Source organism: Drosophila melanogaster, chromosome 2L, assembly GCF_000001215.4.
Source record: "Drosophila melanogaster chromosome 2L".
NCBI lineage: Eukaryota > Metazoa > Arthropoda > Insecta > Diptera > Drosophilidae > Drosophila > Drosophila melanogaster.
The window spans coordinates 13,398,676-13,421,091 of NT_033779.5; the positions used below are offsets into that span (position 1 = coordinate 13,398,676).

The 22,416-nt window shown below is 41.0% G+C and overlaps 6 protein-coding genes and 1 non-coding gene across 9 annotated transcripts in view, besides 1 other annotated feature; 4 read left to right on the top strand and 3 right to left on the bottom strand.

Moving 5' to 3' along the window:
* Nucleotides 1-182: 182 nt before the first annotated feature.
* On the bottom strand, nt 183-1,156 carry asRNA:CR44600 (antisense RNA:CR44600). Its single transcript, NR_124234.1, has 2 exons — nt 1,089-1,156; nt 183-985 (listed from the first exon to the last, which is right to left on the bottom strand).
* Nucleotides 316-12,372, top strand: CG7110 (uncharacterized protein). 2 transcript variants are annotated; one of them, NM_135808.5, is made up of 7 exons: nt 316-465; nt 543-976; nt 4,549-4,680; nt 4,801-5,216; nt 5,279-5,351; nt 5,733-7,028; nt 11,833-12,372. In NM_135808.5, exons 2-7 carry the CDS (start codon nt 545-547, stop codon nt 11,959-11,961), a joined length of 2,478 nt encoding a protein of 825 aa, NP_609652.3. In that variant the 5' UTR covers nt 316-465; nt 543-544; the 3' UTR covers nt 11,962-12,372. The 2 variants fall into 2 exon arrangements, with proteins under 2 accessions (NP_609652.3, NP_001285899.1); NM_001298970.1 differs by having other exon boundaries at nt 11,833-12,280.
* Nucleotides 7,032-11,755: a mobile genetic element.
* A 93-nt stretch (nt 12,373-12,465) lies between the features above and the next one.
* Vm34Ca (Vitelline membrane 34Ca) lies at nt 12,466-12,956 on the bottom strand. The gene has a single exon (NM_057437.4). The coding sequence runs from the start codon at nt 12,908-12,910 to the stop codon at nt 12,551-12,553; it is 360 nt and encodes a 119-aa protein (NP_476785.1). The 5' UTR covers nt 12,911-12,956; the 3' UTR covers nt 12,466-12,550.
* An 887-nt stretch (nt 12,957-13,843) lies between these two features.
* Flad2 (Flavin adenine dinucleotide synthetase 2) lies at nt 13,844-15,041 on the top strand. Its single transcript, NM_135809.2, has one exon. It carries the CDS (start codon nt 13,918-13,920, stop codon nt 14,680-14,682), a length of 765 nt encoding a protein of 254 aa, NP_609653.1. The 5' UTR covers nt 13,844-13,917; the 3' UTR covers nt 14,683-15,041.
* A 66-nt stretch (nt 15,042-15,107) lies between these two features.
* On the bottom strand, nt 15,108-15,900 carry CG16956 (uncharacterized protein). The gene is made up of 2 exons (NM_135810.2): nt 15,783-15,900; nt 15,108-15,726 (listed from the first exon to the last, which is right to left on the bottom strand). The coding sequence occupies exons 1-2, from the start codon at nt 15,839-15,841 to the stop codon at nt 15,186-15,188; spliced, it is 600 nt and encodes a 199-aa protein (NP_609654.1). The 5' UTR covers nt 15,842-15,900; the 3' UTR covers nt 15,108-15,185.
* Nucleotides 15,901-16,755: 855 nt separating this feature from the next.
* Nucleotides 16,756-21,970, top strand: CG43850 (uncharacterized protein). Of its 2 annotated transcripts, none has more exons than NM_001273515.2 (2): nt 16,756-17,101; nt 21,457-21,970. In NM_001273515.2, exon 2 carries the CDS (start codon nt 21,628-21,630, stop codon nt 21,856-21,858), a length of 231 nt encoding a protein of 76 aa, NP_001260444.1. In that variant the 5' UTR covers nt 16,756-17,101; nt 21,457-21,627; the 3' UTR covers nt 21,859-21,970. The 2 variants fall into 2 exon arrangements, with proteins under 2 accessions (NP_001260444.1, NP_001285900.1); NM_001298971.1 differs by lacking the exon at nt 16,756-17,101 and adding an exon at nt 20,546-20,889.
* The window catches only part of CG42784 (uncharacterized protein), an 84,997-nt gene continuing 79,336 nt past the window's right edge, over nt 16,756-22,416 (top strand). Inside the window, exon 1 of the mRNA NM_001201869.3 lies at nt 16,756-17,101. The gene's annotated coding sequence lies outside the window, so the exon portion shown is untranslated. The remainder of the gene's footprint in view (nt 17,102-22,416) is intronic.

Sequence of the window (22,416 nt, forward strand, 5' to 3'; positions counted from 1 at the left end):
GGATAACGTGTATTTTAAATATATGTACACTTTCAAAGCTTGTAACTAAATACTATTAAGAAATATAGTCTACAATATAAAATTAAATTTATTAGTTACAATAGCATTTTTACGTATTTATCTTGTAGTTCCTGCGAAATTTCTTAAAATAGTGCAACTTATTTTTATATTACATTAAATATATTTTAAATCCAAAAATGTTAATTAACAGTGAAATAACAGTTTCCGGTGTGTAATTTTACAGCAGTCGGGTGACCATTTTCTAAACGCGTTAGTGTGCCTGTTGCGGGTAGTAACAGGTAGCCAAGATGCGGTCACATCGCATTGTTAGAACGCGGAAAACATTCAACTTTTTCGAAAGCAACGCCTAATTTATCCAATTAAATAGTGCGTAAAAAGTACAGAGCAAGCTTTGTTGCGTTGGCATTGAATGTGCGAAAGCGAATTGAAGCATTTTGCAATATGGTGAGTTGCAGGCTATGCCAATTGGATTATGTACTTTGTCTATTTTGATAAGCCTGTGCACAAATCTGTTGATTTAGAAATGGATCTGCAAGAATTCCTTTCCCTGGAACGCCAACAACTGGAGAAGGATCGCCAGCGGCTGGGCACCCAAAATCCCTGCCCCGCCGTCCAGCTAATGAAGTCCAACGACTTTAAAGTGCAATGTCGCAGGGCCAAGGAGTTTAAGGAGTCCACGGAGTCCAATGAACTCGCCACACAATCGTCTTCCTTGGCAACCGGCGGCCAAAACGAAGAACTTCACTTGGACTTGCACGAGGAGGAGGAGCAACCGCAGGATGACGAGCAGGGTGTGCTGCCCTCCCACCCCTCGAAGTCCACCAAGGAGCTCGCGAATCAGCGCCAGCTGCTCGTCGGCAGCGCTCGTCCGTATAAGTCGCCAGATGCGTCGATGCGACGCAATTTGGAGAACGAGCGGCCGCTCAGTGAGAACCGCTTCCCAATTCATCGTTCGGTAAGTGCACTGAAAGAAAAGAGTATTGAATATAATTTTATTTAAGATAGTACCCATTTTTCTAGTCCACAAAAGAGTTCATATTAAAAGTATTAAAATTGTTTTAACTTACGCATGCCATGCGTTATTCATATGAAATTGTATGCACTGAAATATAAATGTATGTTGAAAAAGTTTATATAGGATGTATGTACGTTTGAGTTTGTTTTCAGTGCAGATCCACTGAATCAGCGTTGAAGATCGAGCTCTAGAATGTGCGTTGCGCTTCACTGGCGCCTCTTACCGCATCGCATCGCCAATTTGTCTAGCGATTGGCCATAAATGTGCGAAATGGGTTTCTCTACGCCTCGTTGCGCTGTTCACTTATGTTCAAGCTTTTCCAAACTCAATTTTTTAGGAATCATCGCCTTAGTTGCAAAAAAGGTTTCACAGTGCTCTTAGTCTTAACTAGCTGCTTGTGGGCAATTTGGTGAGTTCTGGACATTTAGAAAGCCTTAAGTATAAAATATATTACTATTTATGTCGCTGTTGGTTAAAATATAAAAATTTACATACTTTCGAACAATTTAAAATTTAAATTTAGCCTTTACTGAAAAGGGCCTTCTATAATGCTTCCTAAAATTTTGTTTAAAATAACAATAAGCAAAAGATTTGTGTTTTAAGTGTATTTATTAGTTCCTTGTGATTTGCGAGCACCTGTATGCTCATGAGCATCAAGCATTTACAATTTGATAATTTATATCAAAACAATTCCCATTACAATTGCAAATCCTTAAGATTTTCTTCGTTACTTAGTTATAAGCATAGAAAACTTTCCGGTTTTCAATTTGCATTATTTAAATGCTTTGAGTTCTCGGAGGGCTGCTAAATAATTGCTGGCCAAATCGCTCACCCTACCGCTTGGATTGCATAGCCTATTAGTTTGCAGCCTACCTACCGCGTGTGTGTGGATTAGAGAGCAGCGCAATTAGTTGGACATTTTAATTATTCACATTATTTCGTTAGACTTGTCCGTGTTTTGTTGCGTTTTGAGTGTGGCCTCGTTTCCTTCCGCTATCAATGTTGCATGGCCCGTTTCTAGTTGCTACTATTTTCTACTGTGGCAAGTCGATTCCGTGCTCCAGTTACCAACCATTTTGGCTCTGTGTGAACAGGCGACCATTCGCCTAATGAATTTGCTGGCACCGCTCTCAGTTGTAACTTGAAGCTCGTTTGTTGCGCTTGCTTTTGTTTGGCCTGAACTTGAAATTACCAAGTGCCAATTCGGTTCTCCATAGCAAACAAACCCTATATACCCACAAAATACAGCTTTATGAGGTGAGGCGTGCCGCTGATGGCCGGCAAATCAAAATCAACGAACGGAACGCCATAAAAAAGGCAGTCTAATTGACTTCATTTGCAAACCGGCGAGCGCCAGAAGTTAACCCAAAAATCAGAGTGACGTAAAGCAAATATTGAACGATTTCTAAAAATGTACAAGCTCACCAATAATATATACATAGTTATACATAGTTAGATTTATTAAGAAACTGTCTGTTGGGCTGCTAGACAGCTTGTTATAAAGCAATATTTTTTCATATTTCAACTTATATCTTCTACCATATTTTCTAAAATGTTTCATTTTGTCGACTCATATCCCTTTTTAAGGTGCATTGGTGTGAAAGTGCACAATTTTTAATTGTCAGGAACGCCCATATGCAATTGCAATGATTTTTATAAACTGCTAATGATAATGGATATGGAAGTTATGAATATGAAGTATGAATTTAAATGCAGCTCGGTCACACAAAGCCAGAGAAAGTAGTTTACTCCATAAATTTTATAGGAATAGTCAAACTATTTAAGCCAAAATGAAGCACGAAAGTCGATTACCAATAGGTGTTTACAAATGTACTGTGAACAAAAGTCATGACCTGGACAAGGACGTGAGCAGACAAGTGGTGATTAAAAAGGTTGTTAGCGATGGCTGGACTAATAGTTATGATGTATTTTGAATTAAATTGAGGTCATCTGGTTGTCGAAGAATTAAAAATACCTTTCATATTTCGGTTAAATGTCCTTGAACTTAGAGAGATGCGTGACAACATAGGGATTCCATACCCGTTCAGCTTTCATACGCATTTTCATTAATTTTCGCGCTTTTCGTACACAAACTACCTGGCACTTAGTTAACCCAATTTTGATGCGACACGCAATCAGATCCGATGAATGGACGTAGTAAGCCGGGTCGTTAAAGTTCGCCACAGTGGGTGCCCGAAGTTTAAATAAGGTGGTTTTAAATATAAAAAAAAAATTTGGAATGGCTATGTCGAAAAGGTGAAAGGAATAAAATAATATATGTAGGTTTCTTTATAATTAATTTGTTGATGTCTGAAAACCTCAATATGAAATTGTAAACCACAGTTTCTGGGCTCTTGACTTCGGTTAATGGGACAAAAAAAACTGAGCCCACCTCTTCCCCCACCTGAGATGAACTGCTTGACCCCGTAATTCGGGTTCCTTCTTGCCACCACTTACTCTTCCGTTTTGCAGTCTTCATTTTGATAGTTCCCTTGACCTGAATTACTGGAAAGGCTTTGCTTTTACAGCTTTCATCGCTGAACAGAACGCTCTGCCAACTATTAACTATCATATTCATAAATTATACTTAATTATGCAACGCAGAAACGTTACTCGGATATCCTCAGACCATTCAGGCACTTGCCTGAAATGATGAAAACGTTAAAACCCACTTTAATTAAGGCGCACATCATCAGGGCTAATAGTGAGTGAAGCGTAGTAATGCATGCAGCTAATAAATTGAAGTGCAGGTTCCCTTCGACTAAAGGAACACCAGTGGGCTGAAACAGCTGGGTTTTGTTGATAACCTGGCGTGGAAAGGCGTCTCAGCCGAGTGCTCAAGGCGCCTTCAGTCGTTTTACGAAGCGCCTCGTCCTTTATGTTTACTATTTTTGTTACCCTTCACAAAACAAAGCATTTGTATTTGTGTATGAAGGTAGTCAGTCAAAAACATGATGACAGCCCTCTAAATACTTAATAACGACACAGAAATGATTTCACGTTATATATATTGTGTTCCACAAATAGAAAATGATACTGGATCCTATAGTACAGATATAGTATAGTATAGTAAGACATGTAAATGGGTACTAGCTTAGTCGACCCCTTGTCTTAAGTTTGATGTTTGTATTATATATAATTTTGTTGATGCCATCGGTGCACGCGATTTGCGCCGTCGACGGCATAAAAATTATGTGCAAAAATGGCAGTAGGCATTGTGGAGTGTTCGCTGGAGCAGCTCCTGGTGAAGTGCTGGTGCTGCTGACCCCAAAAGCAGAGGAGGAACGAAGTCAGAATAATTTGTGGCCCATGCCACATGTAAAAATGTATACGAGCTTCTTGCTGGTGGTTAGTGTCGCCGAAGGGAACACAGGGAATTAGAAACAAAAATGGGCGCGATAAGAAATAAGGAATATGGGGATATATACATATGTATATACTTATCCCTCAAAGGAACCACTCACAAGTAAGGACGACGGCCCACTCACGTTCGTTTTCTCTCTCGCACGCAGGATGATATGGAGCAATGGGTTACGGACACATTTTATTCGTACTTCCCCGGCTTTAACAATGAAAATCAGAAGCGGCAAAATTATTTGCGTGAGCGACAGCGCGAGAACCAGCAGAACTTTCTCAAGCACCAGGTAAGCGTTTCAATATTACCATGAAAATAGTTTGATTATGTGCAAACATTCACGACGCCCCGCAGTGTTAGATTTACGAGCTTACAATATATGTTTCTCATGTTGCTTTTACTCCTGTAGATGCTCCATCCGCCGGCTAGCAAGCATCATAAAGCTGAACAAGTGAGGAAGACAACACAACCAACTGCGGTTACAGCACCAAACCGCTCCAGCCAATCCAGCACCAGCACCTCGAACCACAGCACAACGGATAAGACTGACCTAGAGTTAATTGTAAATAGTAATCCCAACTATGTGCCGCCCAAAATTCGGCCAGGCACAACACGTCATAAACTTCTCCAGGATCTGGGACATGTGGAGCTGTCGAACATTGTAACAGGAGATGGTATTATGGAGCGCAACCTGCGGAGTGCCGAGCTGGAAACAGCTCGGAAGAAGGACTACCAGCGGGATCTGATGCAGCAAATCGATGAGAAACGTCGCTCCATAGAATTGCTAAGGGAAAAAGAGCGTCGACAGGAGGAGGCTTTGACTAGGTAATATAAGATAGAATTTTTGTAGCTCATCTTAGTATTTTACTATGAATATTTTCGTACAGGCGACTGGAGGCACAATTAAAGACAATACAGTTGGAGGAGCAGTTAGAAAAAGAGCGCGTGAGAGCTGAAAAGGTAATTTATCATTTGATTAAATTACTGCTGTAATTAAAAGCAATTTTTCATGTATTCAAACTAAAATTGTCATAGTTTCTATAACCTAGGATACGTTTGTATTGATCGACCAGTTAACTTGTAAATCGTAGAACCTTGAGTTTATTTATATAACTAGATTAAGATCACATATCAGAAAATTCGATTACGCGCTATTGTCGTTCATTGGTATTACCATTATGTTTGTGCCCAAAATAAATGGTGTAGGTTATTAGTTGTAATTGATAGGAATATTAGGGTCTCTGATTTCGTTTATCCACATCTAATGATAGCTAATTGCATTCGAGTCCAGCGTTATTAATTGAATAAAATTCCTCTTACTTTTCTTCATTATGCTGACAGGCTCGCATTGACTCGGAACAAAACCGCTTGATGCGCGAGCAATTGTTGGCCAAGCTGGAACAGGATGCCCAGTTGCTGAACGCTAAGGAGACCAACAATCTAGCCGAGACGCCCAGGACGTCCCGCATCAAAGGCAAAACCAACAACGCCACCAATATAAGCACGAATAGCAACACCAATCGGGTCTACAAATATTTCAGTAACTCTGCACATCACGAGTACAGACGCGGTCAGCCTTTACCGCCGGCCGTTGAGTTGGACTTTGAGGTGCCTCAAATGGCCAAAATAGAGCGCGAGTGCTTCCATCTGTGCGACAAGATATGTCCGCTATGCGATGAACCGCTGAAGAGCTACGAGAGCTGCTGTCTGCGATGCCAGCGGAAACTGGCCCTAAAACTAAAACAAAAGGACAGCAAGCATATTGGAGAGAATGGGGAAAAACCGAGCGAAGACTCAGAGGAGAGTAAGGAGGAACAAGATCGGGGTGATTTTCGGGAGGAAGATCCCGACCATAACTGCCAGAGCAGCTACGCTCTGGTGTGTCACAAGTGCGAGCGACTGTACGCCATGTGCCCCCAGTGCCTGACCAAAAGCGATGTCTGCCGGGCATGCCAGCGGGAACGGAATGTCTGCATGAACTGTCGCCGGAATCTATGCTCGTTTTGCCTGGAGGAAGTTGCCTGCGGCAGGGACACAGAGCGCACGCATGTTAATGACAAGGAATCCTTTGCAGATCCGCCCTCAAACAATTCATTTCAAGTTCTAGAACTAAACTATGCTGTGCCACCAGCCAAGGACTCTACGTCGAGTAATCTGACCGATGTGTCGCCACCATATTCCGTTAACATAGCGCGGAACTCGGTATTCCATGCCGACTACAAGGCAACGCCGGTGAAGCCGTCTATCCTCGAACAACTGCCAGCGACTTCGGGTAGTGCAAACACCAGTTTCGAGCTGGACAGCGCCGATGAGCAGGCTATGGAGCGGGTGCGACGTCAGACGGATCAGCGCTTGTCGCGCTATCTCAAGAACTACGGCGATCTGGCCACCAAGCAGCAACAAAAATTAAAGCAGTCGGAGCTGCATCGTAGCAAGAGTGAGTCCCGTCATCGGGGCACTCAAACGACACCGCAGTCATTGGCCAGGAGAGATGTTGTTCTTAGGGAGGCTGCCGGCCCCAATCTATCGATGCCGCTGCTGCGCGAGATGCCCAAAATGACGCGACAGGAGACAGGTGGACCCTTGGCTGAAAACAGCGGACAGCGGAAGATTGAAAATCTAAAAAAGCGTTGGGAAGCGTTCGGCATTCCACAGTCTTCGGGTGGAGACGTGTTTCTTTCAAGCTACGAATAGCAAGTTCTAAAAACTACAACAGTATAGTGAAAGTTAAACACAAAGTGTAAAGTGCAGTTTGCACAACTAACAATTATTGACTATAGTAATTATTTACTAAAATAAATAATTATTCCATATTGTTCTGGTAATTGTTATATGTGGACTTAGAACAATGAATCAAAACGACATACGTTCTCAGCGACAATGTGAACAAGACGAGCGCCGGCTCTCTTTACAACGCAACAATGCATACTTTTCTTTCGTCTCACCGCAAATCGGTGATCGAGCACCCTCACCTTCAACTAACTCGAAACTTTTGCCCTCAGCGAACGACAGACCGCGTTCTTGCTCTCCCTCTCTGCCTGCTTCGGCTCACAAGTCGTGGAGCGAAGAGACCGCCTCTCCTACCCCGCTCCTCTCGCAGCGCCAAACGACCGTCCCGGGTAACTGTAACACTGCAATAACGAGTGCAGTGACCTCACTGGCAACTGCCACAACATCAACTTCGTCAGCGGCCCAACTAATTATCGCTGTGCCAGCTGTAAATAATTCAGCAGCACTGACCGTTTGCAACAACAATAATGCACGTAAAGAAGAATCAAAACAAAAGCAGAAGTCGATTTCGACTGTGCAGACTGGCATGGATCGCTACATCCAAATCAAGAGAAAGCTCAGCCCTCAAAACAATAAGGCAGGTAATCAACCCAAAATCAATCGAACCAACAACGGCAATGAAAACTCTGCAGTAAATAATTCAAACCGATATGCTATCTTGGCTGATTCTGCGACCGAACAACCCAACGAAAAAACGGTAGGGGAACCAAAAAAGACCAGGCCTCCACCAATTTTCATACGAGAACAAAGTACAAATGCACTTGTAAATAAACTCGTTGCTTTGATTGGTGACAGCAAGTTCCACATTATCCCACTTAAAAAAGGAAATATTCATGAAATAAAACTACAGATCCAAACAGAAGCAGACCACCGTATAGTGACTAAATACCTAAATGATGCTGGTAAAAACTACTACACATACCAATTAAAAAGTTGCAAAGGGCTACAGGTAGTACTTAAGGGCATTGAAGCAACAGTGACACCAGCTGAGATAATTGAGGCTCTGAAGGCCAAAAACTTTTCTGCAAAGACAGCTATTAATATTTTAAACAAAGACAAAGTTCCGCAGCCACTATTCAAAATAGAACTCGAACCAGAGCTCCAGGCACTAAAGAAAAACGAAGTGCACCCAATATACAATTTACAGTACTTGCTACATCGGAGGATCACCGTGGAGGAGCCGCACAAACGTATCAATCCAGTTCAATGTACTAATTGCCAAGAATACGGCCACACCAAGGCATACTGCACCCTTAAGTCCGTATGTGTTGTCTGTAGCGAACCTCATACTACCGCAAACTGCCCCAAAAACAAGGACGATAAGTCTGTGAAGAAATGCAGTAACTGCGGGGAAAAACATACTGCAAACTACAGAGGCTGTGTGGTGTACAAAGAATTGAAGAGCCGCCTAAACAAACGTATTGCCACAGCACATACATACAACAAAGTCAATTTCTACTCTCCGCAACCGATTTTTCAACCACCCCTAACTGTCCCAAGCACTACTCCAACAATTTCTTTCGCTAGCGCCCTAAAATCCGGACTAGAAGTGCCCGCCCCACCGACAAGAACTGCTCATTCCGAACATACACCGACAAACATCCAACAAACACAACAAAGTGGCATCGAAGCTATGATGCTATCCCTACAGCAAAGCATGAAAGACTTCATGACGTTCATGCAAAATACTTTGCAAGAGCTCATGAAAAACCAAAATATCCTGATTCAACTTCTTGTATCTTCAAAATCCCCATAATGGCTTCCCTACGGATATCTCTGTGGAACGCAAATGGCGTTTCACGGCATACACAAGAGCTCACACAGTTCATTTACGAAAAAAACATCGACGTAATGCTACTATCAGAAACGCACCTCACAAATAAAAACAATTTTCATATACCAGGATACTTGTTCTATGGTACAAATCATCCAGATGGTAAAGCTCATGGAGGCACTGGAATACTCATCAGAAATCGCATAAAACACCACCACTTAAACAATTTTGACAAAAACTACTTACAATCTACGTCCATAGCCTTACAACTCAACAATGGTTCAACGACTCTAGCCGCAGTCTACTGCCCACCGCGCTTTCCAATCTCTGAGGATCAATTCATGGAATTCTTTAACACACTAGGTGACAGGTTCATCGCAGCGGGTGACTATAACGCCAAGCACACCCATTGGGGATCTCGACTTGTGTCGCCAAAGGGTAAGCAATTGTACAATGCGCTTACGAAGCCAGAAAACAAGCTAGACTATGTATCCCCGGGTAAGCCTACATACTGGCCAGCAGACCCAAGAAAAATCCCAGACCTGATCGATTTTGCAATTACTAAACATGTCCCCCGCAACATGGTCACCGCCGAAGCACTAGCAGATTTATCATCAGATCACTCACCTGTTTTTCTAAATATGCTAACTCGCCCCCACATCGTCGACCCACCGTATAGACTCACAAATTTTAGAACAAACTGGCCAAGGTATCAAAAGTATGTCTGTTCACACATAGAACTAACGACGGCATTATCTACAAAGGAGGATATAGACAAGTCAACGGAAACTCTTGAAAACATTTTAGTTTCGGCTGCAAAGGCTTCAACCCCGCCAGTGACGTATGCAAAACCAAACTACATCAAAACTAATCGCGAAATCGAGCGGCTGGTATTAGATAAACGACGCCTACGAAGGGATTGGCAGTCTAATAGATCACCAATTACTAAGCACATGCTTAAGATAGCCACACGCAGGCTTACCAATGCTCTCAAACAAGAGGAAAAAAACAGCCAACGTTCATATATCGAGCAACTCTCTCCCACCAGCACTAAGTACCCTCTTTGGAGAGCTCACAGAAACCTAAAGACTCCAATAGCGCCAATTATGCCACTCCGAAGTCCCTCTGGCACCTGGTTTCGAAGTGATGAAGAAAGAGCCAGTGCTTTCGCTGACCATTTACAAAATGTATTCCGACCAAATCCCTCTACCAACACATTTATTCTCCCTCCTTTAATAGCAGCCAATCTAGATCCTCAAGAACCCTTTGAATTCCGACCATGTGAACTAGCAAAGGTTATCAAAGAGCAACTGAACCCAAGAAAATCGCCTGGCTACGACCTAATAACTCCAAGAATGCTCATTGAACTCCCAAAGTGTGCTATTCTTCACATCTGCCTGTTGTTCAACGCAATCGCCAAGCTTGGATACTTCCCTCAAAAATGGAAAAAGTCGACCATAGTAATGATTCCAAAGCCAGGAAAAGATAAAACGCAGCCATCATCATATAGACCGATAAGCTTACTAACATGTCTTTCAAAGCTGTTTGAAAAAATGCTACTCCTTCGGATTAGCCCTCATCTTAGAATAAACAACACACTTCCAACACATCAATTTGGCTTTAGAGAAAAACATGGAACCATCGAACAGGTCAACCGAATCACGTCAGAAATTCGTACTGCTTTTGAACATCGAGAATACTGCACAGCCATTTTTCTAGACGTCGCGCAGGCATTTGACAGAGTGTGGCTCGATGGACTTTTGTTTAAAATAATCAAGCTGTTGCCCCAAAACACACATAAGCTACTGAAGTCATACCTATATAACAGAGTGTTTGCAATAAGATGCGATACAAGCACTTCACGCGATTGCGCAATCGAAGCTGGAGTGCCGCAAGGCAGTGTACTGGGTCCAATCTTATACACCCTGTATACGGCGGATTTCCCCATAGACTACAATCTAACAACCTCCACGTTCGCTGATGATACCGCGATACTCAGTCGCTCGAAATGCCCAATAAAAGCCACGGCACTCCTATCCCGACACTTAACATCTGTAGAACGATGGCTTGCCGACTGGAGAATTTCAATAAATGTTCAAAAATGCAAGCAGGTTACCTTTACCTTAAACAAACAAACATGCCCACCACTGGTCTTGAATAACATATGCATTCCACAAGCCGACGAGGTAACATATCTGGGAGTTCATCTGGACAGGCGGCTCACTTGGCGCAAACATATAGAAGCCAAATCGAAACATCTTAAACTTAAAGCAAGGAACCTCCACTGGCTCATAAATGCTCGCTCTCCACTTAGTCTGGAGTTCAAAGCTCTTCTATACAACTCCGTCTTAAAACCTATCTGGACTTATGGCTCCGAGCTGTGGGGCAACGCATCCAGAAGTAACATAGACATTATTCAGCGAGCACAGTCAAGAATTCTGAGAATTATCACTGGAGCGCCGTGGTACCTTCGAAACGAAAACATACACAGAGACCTAAAAATCAAATTAGTAATCGAAGTAATAGCTGAGAAAAAAACGAAGTATAACGAAAAGCTGACCACCCATACAAATCCCCTCGCAAGAAAACTAATCCGAGTATGCAGTCAAAGCCGGCTGCACCGCAACGACCTCCCAGCCCAGCAATAAACTTATTAGGGCATTAATGAAAAAAAAAAAACTATCACTAAGTGAAAGTTAATTAAGTTAGATTAAGATTTGAACACTTATTGTTAGTCTCTTAACACAAAGGGAAGATTCAATAAATAATAAAAAAATTATAAAATAAAAAAAAAAAAAAAAAAAAAAAAAAAGGGAAGTAAGTAAATGACTTAATCCACTATTACATTGTGGAACTTACACATTGATTTAATTACAGGTTCCTGCAGTGCAAAAGTTCACCGTTTCAACATCATCGCCTAAAATCCTAACTCAAGTGGGAGCCATAAGAAAACAATTGCAGGCAGCACGATTCTTTGACGATGAAGTTGATCCGGATGATTATTAATGAGGTGTCAACCACTCGTTTTCAGAATAACGAAAATGATTGGATTGACAGCTCTTTTAAACCGAGCAAAACGAATTTAAATATTTTTGATGTCTTCACATTTGCCATTATTATTTCACACTTATTTCATTTTGTAAACAACTCATGTAGTTATAACTTTATAGTGAGCTGGTTCCAAGTGCTTCGGCTGTTTCATTCAGCGACTCTAATACATAAGGCATAAAGTTTGTTAACGTTTATTAATCTTATTTTAACAGAAATCTATTAACTGAAAATGTTTAAACGAGATAAAGTCAACAATTAAAGAGGAACTTACCGGAATTTTCTAACAAGTTGTTAAATTTCTTAAAATTATGTATTTAGGTATGGATCAATAAAACAATAATTTTATTGAAGCTAATCAAATTTTTGAAAAACGACGAGCTTTGATCAATTAATTATTAATGTTTTTAGTTCAGCTATTAGGCACGCTATTATCCCCCAAATTGAAACATATGAAGTTTTATGATTAAACATAAATATTTTTCTTTTATTTTTTTCTGCATTGCTTTTGTCGTTGATCAGGGGTTAGTGAAGTCTGTGGATCATCCTACCACTGGATGGGCTGAGGAGCGTAGACGGGGGCGTACTGCGAGTAGGCACCGGCGGATCCATAGCTGGGAGCTGGGGCGCTGCATGGCACTGGGGCCAGGTTGGGCTGGCAGCTGAACAGGTAGTTCTTGGGGCAAGGAGGAGCCGGGATCGAGACCGGAGCGGCGGCGTAGGATGGAGCAGCTGGGGCGGCGTAGGCCTGGGGAGCGGCAGCCGGAGCGGAGTAGGATGGAGCCGGAGCAGCGGCGGGCTTGCCGTAGCCACCACCGTACGAGGAGCCGAGCATCTTATCCTCCTTATCGGCGGCAACGAAAGCGGCCAGCAGGCAGATGGTGGAGACGATGGCGATGCACTTCATGTTGATTGGTTGATGATTTCTTAGACTGTTGGTAGCAGACTGCGATGCTTCTGGCTTCGACACTTGCGGTTTATATACCCGATGCAATGCCATCAAAAGTGCAGATGCAAGCACTGACCAAGTTTTCAGTTTACCCAACGACCCCTCGAAGTCGACGTGAGTGGCGCTTTTTTTGCACGGCCAACAGAAAGCGAAAAGAACAAACATTTCCTCTACTTTTTTTGGGCCACTGAACTTGTTGAGTAAACAATTTGTCGCATGCCAAAAATGTAAATTAATGAAGTAACGGAACTAAAAATTGTTGAAGCACCAAGAATTGAATGTACTTAGCTTTGCATTGAGCTACATTATTTTACTGAACAATTGAAATAAATGTATTAAAATAAATATTATATGTGAATAAATTATTTATATCTAAAATATTTATTTAGTTCAATGAGCTTAATTTTTCACAAGAATTTGTAATCGCGTGCCGAATATGCGGTCATTGCAAAAAATATTCGTTTATAGTTTTGCCTAGCAACAATTGTTTTTTCATAAACCTTCTTTATGAAGTTCTTTCAAATCTGTTGGTTAAGTAACCTTTTTGCTTCTTTGGAAAAATTTGAAGACACTTTTTCCTAAAAAGTTTTTAAAAATAATTGTATAGCTGTGTATAGTTAAAAGTTCTTTATGTTTTTTTAAATGATTAATTCATTTCTTTAAAGTTTTCAAAAATTATGAATAAAAAAACTATTTTCTAATTTCATATTTCTGGAAAAAATCCATAGATAATCCGTAGATAATAAGAAAAAGCTTTATTAGGCTTTGTAAGATAAAAAAACCTCGACTTAAATCTATTTTAAATATAAAAAAAAATTGAAAATTTGTGACCTATATAATAGGAATACAGCAGTCATAAAATGCTTTATTTCAATTCAAAAATCGATGTTGCTTTTATATTTACATTATCCAAAGCAATACATTAAATTAACCAAAGGGCTTGAGTTTAATTTTATCTCGTCAAAATGAAACTCGCTTCGCAATTTTGGCACACAGTCTGCCGTCATTATCGCACAAGTCGTTGGTTGCATATTCCGCCAGTTGAAAAGAGTGAATCAAATGACCAATTGAGGGACAAACTCGAGTACACTGAAGAGGTAATAAAACGCGCCATGACTTTGTATAAGCCAAATGAGATGATGCTGTCCTTTAATGGTGGCAAGGATTGCACAGTCTTGCTGGATATTTTGGCCAGGATGACGCCACCCTCGATGCCACTGGGAGCGGTTTACGTGAAGTCTGCAAATCCATTCGAGGAGCTGGAGAAGTTCGTGGATGATTGTGTACAGCGCTATGGACTACAGCTGAGGCGATACGAAGGAGTCCTTAAGGTTGCTTTTGAGCAGCTGATAGCCGAGGATTCCCAGGTGAAGGCCATCTTCCTTGGCTGCCGGCGCAGCGATCCTGAAAGTTGCAATCTATACGAGCTGGAACCTACCAACAACGGATGGCCAGCGATGATGCGGATCTTCCCGCTGCTTGAGTGGAGCTACCACGACATTTGGAACTATTTGCGCTCAAACAATCTGCCCTACTGCTGCCTCTACGATCAGGGCTACACATCTTTGGGAGATCGCAGCTCAACGCGGGTCAATCCCAGTCTGCTGGCTTACGACGAAAAGCTGGACAAGATGACCTATCGACCGGCCTACGAATTGGAGAATGTGCGTCTTGAGCGGTTCAACAGGGATGAGCATGGCCAGGCCTCAGTCAGCGGATCCAAACAATAATCATTGGCCAAAGTTCAGGTCAAGCGCAAAGTTTCTGGCTCTGCTCTTGACTTGATTTTCTTTTAATTTTTTCCCGACCCAAAACGAGACAAAGTGGAGCAGCAAGTGTCAGCTAACTGGGCCGACAATTCTTCGTTGAGACCCCATTTCACTTGTTCACATTTCGCATATCACACAATTCGAATAACTTGAACAAACCGGCCTAGCCCCTTATACAACTTTTAACTACTGTATAAGAGAAATGCTAGTAAAAGTTTTAGATATTTGGTGAGTTTTGTCAAAGCTTTTCGCTGCAAAAGCTCAGGAACTCTGTGTTCTTAAGTGTTGAAATTTTGATGTATTAAATTAACTATTTGTTTATCTGTATTTTTTTCATATGTTTTAACTTCATTAAATAATAAATTAAAAAATGGATATTTATTTCTGTAAACTTGTCTTTATAATGTATTAATAAATATTATAAACCCGAATATTACGTCTTTAGAACTGCTATTTCTTTGGGCTTACTTAGGCTCCCTTATGAAATAAACCAACTCATGTGTCGGTTGCGTTTGGTCCTTACTTGGTGGTAATGATGTCGTGGTACTGGTTCCATCTTCATCCACCAGGAGCAGTCGGTGATTGCGCCTATGACATTTCTGCTTCTGGGACGACTTCTTCGCTTTTTCGATTACGTTGCCATTAGGATACTCCTGGCTGGATGACTGTGCCTGTGGTGTGTACTCCAAGAGATCACGATAAACTTTCCACAAACTCTGATCCTCGGAACGGTCCAGCCAGTTAAGCAGATCCTGAATAGTTTTATCATGCCGGTGGGCCACTTGCGAATTAAAGGGCGGATGTTTTCGAGTGGCAAACTGTGCGCGGTAGCCAGTTTTGTTGGTTTTCGGAGTAAGACTGACGCGAAACCATTGCTGATCCTGCGGATCCTCGCCCAGTAGTGAGTATTCGAAGTCAGGAGCTACCGAGGACGTCTCCTGCAGGAGACCCAAATGATCAGTGGTGGACACCACGCTGTTGTTGGCTGCCGTCAACGGTACTTGTCTACGAATGTTGCAATATTGTATTGTTCTAAAGAGTACACAATTAGAAATATTTACCCCAACTGAGAGTATCTGGCCAAATCGGTGGGTACGGCTCTTCCACCGCTGGCTAGCATACACAAAATTATTATTCCCATATACGGTTTGTTCCACATTTTGCCAATTTTCGCTGACTGCTGTAAGGTTTTTGAGTTCACATCGTTATATAGTGTTCATGCTTGGGTTTTGTCACTTTTCCCGGTTGCTGGGGAATCATGTTCTGCGTATAAACCGGCATGTAAAAGTAGCTGAAATGATTACGATTGGACAAATGCTATTTCTCGGATAGCTAACACTGGTGATATACTGTCACGTTTGTGGTTTGAGTTACAATTTTGTATTTTAAATGCTACCTTCTTTGGAATATCTCCCAAATTTGCATATCTTTAGATAATAAATGTGAGATGTTATTTAAACTCTACCTACTGTGTAGTTGTATTGAAAAGCTCAAAACATTTTTGATGGGTGTCACATTTCTCTATTATTAATTAGAAATTAAAGAGGATTTTCCTTTTCCTTCTTGTGGCTAATACGAATATTTGCCTATGGAATTCATTTGGGGAAATGCCACTTGGCCAAGTCACTTCCGGTGCGCTCTTTCCGTTTCCGCTTTGCTCTCGCAACAGCATTGCCAACATGAACGAATGTTATTATCAGTGAAATTGGCGACCTTTCCAATGTGGGTAAACTCTGAAGGATGTTAATCAACAAGGCTACTTTCACTTTAGCACACAGCTAGGACCGCCACACCGCACCCCTTCGTCCTGCGGTGAGCGTGCGCCCGAGAGACGACTTTCTCTCGCCCATTTCTCAGCACACTCTCCATTGCTCTCTGTCAGCCTTTTAACAGCAGCTGAGACGGCACAGCTGTTTGGCATTTTGCGCGCGCACTTTGCTAAAACAAAACGAAACGCATATCACACATACGCGCCGTGGTACGTCGAAGGCAACTCTCCTTGGGCTCGACAGGACTCGGAACCGTTTCGCACGCTCAGTAGACAATCTTTCCTCATTTCGTTAACACACTCACAGCACCTTTAAGCGAACCAATAATAATATACAGAAGAATTTCCCCAAAGCAACAAACAGCAACAGTAGCTAAATGAAATACCCAAAGATAAAACGAATAGATATATAAATACACATAAATTGTTTTCCATTATAAAAAGAGCTTGAATAGATCCGTGTGTTGTTCGCCGACTAATATATTAACCAACTATATTTAATCAAACCATATTAAATTGAATTAACTAAATGTCAACGTGCGTGTCTAGTGCAAAAACCTAAATTCTTCGTCCTGTTGTTGTGGCTGTCGTCTCCTGAAACTTTAAGCGAAAGTATGTTAAAAAAAAATGTATCTCTTATCAGGCAGCTTCGTTTATGCGTGGCACTTTAATGGCAAACAGTCAGAAATGGCCCCATACAAGGCGGCCAACTGGCTTTAACCATTTTATTCATTTTACTTTCTGTATCCTGTTTTATTTGAGCTATTCCTTGGACAAGTTAGCCACTTATCAGTTGAGAAACGAACGCTATGGATTGTAGTTTGTGTGCAGGGTAATTGCTGTGCTCGGTATCTGATAACAATCACTTATTCCCATTGAAAGCCAATCGTTATTATAATTGATGGGCTGCCAACATCATGTGATGTCAGTGAGGGAATATTGTGAAAATGTACAGGACCTTGAATCGTCTAAGAAGTGGTGTCAATAGTATTTTCCATTTAATATGAATTGATTTTGTTATTAAAACAAAAAATCATGTAATTAAAAAACAAAGAACAATATATTCCCTCGAGCTAAGAGTTTGCTGTTACTTAAACCTACATTTTGGGCAACTTAATTGATTTCAAGTTTCACCTTTTGTTCGGCTTATCTATTATTTTTAATTTAATTAAATTTTTGTTTGGCCCATGTTCTTTGAATGGATTGTTCGTTGCCTGCGTGTTCAAGTGGCGTGTAAAGTAATTTAGCAAACCAGCAAACTTTTCGGTGGCGCTTAATTTTTAGCGCAAAACAAATAAGCAATTTCAAGAGGCACAGGGCAGAAACGAACAAATGCGGACTGCGAAAGTCCTTCAGAATGAGCCGAGCGGAGTAGAGTTTCAGCCAGGTTAGTTAAGCGAAAGAAAAAGTTTTGGCCTGGCCATTACTTTCACTTTTTCAGCATTTCAGCTGTTCCCGTGCTTCGCCAATGCAATATTTTCGCCGTTGTCTAAGCCAACTTGGGGCTTCACCTTAGGTGTGTCTACAGTATGTATAGGTATATATAAATATATATATATATATATATTATATACTGGATATGTGCGCTCGAGTGATGGTGCGCGAACTCGTCCTTCAATAGCTCTGCTGTTAGATTTTCCTCATCAAATGCCTTTAAAGCGTTTTATGAACCTTGCTTTTGACTTTGATAACTTTATACTTTAATTTCAAGTAACTTGAACGGCAGACGAGTTTAGACGACTAACTTTCCTAATAAGTTTTCGCTTAGTCGACCCACAAAAGCTTAAAATTTGTTATCCGCTGTCAATGTTATTTTTAATTTTATTTTTTTTTGTTTTTGTTTTAAATAATTAACTCAACTTCCACTTGAAATGAAATATTAATCAAATTCAAAATACCTTTTAAAATTTGATTTTTTCAATGTGTATACTATAAAACTATAATATTATTTATTGCAAAAATATCTATATTGATTTTGATTGTTTTCATTCACAAAATGTTGGTACCTCAATATTGGTTAAAAGTTGTAAAATCCCCTAACATTTTTTCTACTTCTTTACTACCGTTTATTTAAAGAGTGTGGGTGGGCAGGAATAAAAACTAGCTTTTGTGTGAGCTGAGCTATGGTAACTATAAAAAAAAGTGCTACAACACGGTTTGGAGTCATAAATTGTTGATGTTGCTGTTGCCATTTGTTGGTGGTTTCTACCGCCGGTTGTTGTTCCTCCTGTTTTGGCCCTGCAGCTTGACTTGTAATGAATATAAAACTGCCTTTTAACTGCCTTGGCCGTAATCCTTCTCATATCCTTGCCAGCTCGGTTTTTATTCGTGCCCGAGGGTTATGCGAATTCTTTTTCCTGAATTGTTTTACGATCTCCACCTAGAGGCTTTTACTCAACCAAATGGTCGTTCCTCAACACGAAACTTGTTGAAGCAAAGACGAATCAAACAATTGAATTGGAGGAAAAAAGCCGCCTGATTTTTGGCACACTATAAACTTGTGTATAATTTTTGCGAATCTATTTTTCGTTCGCCGCTTTGAATAGAAACGATTTCGACATTTCACTTTTGCGATTTTTTACTCCAGTTCCTGTTTGGCAAGTCGCGTCGTTTTCTTTCGCCAGAGCAACCAGTGTTTTGTGTGAGATAAGCAGCTTGACCGTGGCCACAGCCATCCATAGGAAGTGGGTGTTGGCCTGGACTGGGCATCGCGTGGGAACCGGGCAGGATGAGCAGGACATCCATGGCACAAGGACAGGCGAAAGCGCCCGAGTCTTGGTTATCCAGGCGACGGCACGTACGGAGCCGAAGCGTGCACTGCGAGATGATAATTCGTTGAATATCCAAGCCAGCTTCGAATTTATTCCGTATAGCACCCCGTACGGATGGGTGGGGATCGGGTGGTGGCGGGCTCTGGGAGTGCTAAGTGTTGAGCTGATATGCAAAACAGCTATATGTATTGCTATGGACAAATCCGAATAAAACCAAACCGCACTCTGTTTAGGTATATCGATGGATATTCTGCTCAGACGAAAAGCAATTTTCGAGAATTCAAGGACAAAACCAGAAATTCCTACAATAAACCGTGAAAAGATTTCAATTGAAATATATGTGGGAAGCAATTTTAAAGAGAAAGCCAGTTTTAAAGAATTTATTATTGAGCAAAATATCAAGTAGTTTAATAATACAATTTTAGTAGCACACACAAATATTTTTTGGTACAATTTTTTTGAGCGCACATTTCAAAAAGTCGAAAAATGCATACAGTATACACACATAATTGATAAACTTTTTTTTTATAGTTTTTAGCAAGAGTTGTTTACTGATTTGAGATGAAATCGTATTTATCAAGGCTGCTTTTGGCGCTAACCCACATTGTGAGCAGTCCATTATAGACTCATTGACAGACACTAAGCTGAAAGGATCAAATTAGTCATCTTGATGGGCTGTATATCTTATGGTCGTGCATATATTCCGCTATGTATGCCAAATAAGACAATAACTTCTGGCTTTAATGAGAGTGGCCAATGCCAAAGCCAAAGGCCAACGTGAATTTGTTTCAAAGTCGTTTGGTGGGCGTGTAAGTGGATGCGCATGGATGTGGCTAAGAAGCTACGATGCTGCCACATATGCACGAGTGTTGGTCGGTGGGTTTTTGGCCAGGCCAACGCCTGAATGTCTCAGCGTGAAGTGAAATCTTTTAAAAAGCCTTGAAGTAGTCCGCTGCCAACTTTTCGACAAGACAGCTCTAAAAGTTCAAGTTAAGTGCAGCGGGCAATAGCAACAGCATACCAGCCATACCAGCTAGAAAACATGGCCAACCATCGACGTCGTAGGGCCTTCTATATACACTCCCCAACTGTTGTTGTTATAAACAAGAAGCCAGGAACAGAACTGGCCAAGTTGGCAACTCTCCGGATGCTCCTGCGCGCGCATATACACATTTCGTCGAATCTGGAGAGCCAGATATGCCAGAAAACCGGAGAGCGAAGAGAGAGAGTTGTATTCCCACAGGAACTGAGGACGCAGCTGCTTGCCATCCAGTGGCAAACCCATGTCCTTTAGTATACAAAACGGCAGCGAGCAATGCGTTTGCCATTCGGCCACAGGGAACGCAAAAACGGCGACAATTGGCACTGACAGCAGCCACAATATCAGCGCCAAAAGTTCGCGTCAAATGAAGTGAAAAGTGAAAGTTGCAAACTTGTGCAAAATTATACCCCAGCTTATGCCCAGGTGGGCCTGTCGTTCGGGCGCACGTGGCGTATGTGCGATATTTCCCAGTGAGATTGAATTAAACACGTTTGTCTCCTCCGCTCAGCTCAAAGGACTCCCTGGAGCATCCTCACCCATTGGCTAATATTTTATACGCCGCCATACGGTTCTGTAGATTGAAACTGGTGCGCGATTAAGTTAACTGCTGGGGAAACGAAGAGTTTCATGGCCAAGAAAAGTAAAAGCTACATTTCACAGAAACAATTCTATCTTACAGATACTTATCGTAATTTCAAAAAGTATGAGTGGCCATTTTCTTCTCTATACATCTGATAACAGTACGGAAATATATACAAATATTTTATCTGTTTATCAAAGGTTATTTAAAGTTTGTTTAAACCAGGGGGCTAAAAGTTCTTATTCTCTTTTAACAATATTTGAATAAATAATCATTCCAATAAGAATTAATCCTACTAAGCTAATATAGAGTAATGATTCTTATTTTATTATTCCAAAAGTCACCAAACCTTCTGTGTCTTTACGAAGACCACTTCCTTGCTAATCATGGTCAGTGTTATTCTCCTTGATGTTTTTCCTCAACGAGCAATCCTTGTATTTCCTTTCAGTTTAAGTTGGTGCTTCCATTTTATGTTTATTAACCTCTTGGCTTATTTGCAAGCAAATGTTTGATCAACTAACTTTAACTGAAGTTCTTCTTTGGTTTTTCATATATTTTATCGAAATGGCTACAGGAAAAGTTTGGCAGCCATGAAAACCCCCGACTTTGATAACAAACTGCGCGTATAAACTGCAATGGGAAATGAGCACACAGGGAGAAGCCATTGTGAAACTGTGAAAGTGTAATCAAATAAATTCCCTCGCTGAATAATCCGAGTCGCAGAATAAAGGTCAAATCGTAGAAAATGTGCATAAAAACCTGCAAAGACATTAAATTCGGTGAACATTGCGATGGAGGCCATGAAGGTGGAGAGAACATAGTCATCCGCACATCCAAATCTGATAACGAGCACTTCCAACTCCAACTGCAGCTGCAGGCCAGGCTAAACAAACAAAAGCACAAAGGCTACAAATTGCCCAACTTTAAGATTCTCATGTGTTGTTGCTACTTCATCATCATTGTATTGATGATATGAGAACGGAAGGCACAAACTATCATGCAATGGAACTCAATCTCCAACCAAAAATGCTTCAATTATATAGATAAATGCCAACATATTTAAACCACAAAAGCGAACCAGAAATTATTGTTCAACTAAACTCATAGAAAAGGTAAACATTTTGTGTTGCCTACTTCTGGGCGGAAATAGTTTATAAGCGGTATAATTTAGTTATTGCAAAATATTGAATCTGAAACCTGTGCATACACTTATAATTAATTTTAAGTTTTAGTTAATAGCCAGTGAAACCGTTTATGTTGTGCAATATATTATTTAAGTATTTTTTAACATGTGTTCTTTGCGACTATATTGATTTTGTTTAACGGGCTTACTATCAATAAACCATGAAGAATAGAAACTACCTGATTTACTGGGCTACACTGCTAGCAAGGTCTTCTAAAAATAGTCACGGGTTTTAAAATGCTAGACCAGTTAGCATGGGTTACTCCACCATATTTTCTACTTATCGAACTATATCAATTGGCATTTTACGGGGCTGTATGGTTTATTGAAATTAGCGCTAAATTGATTTAT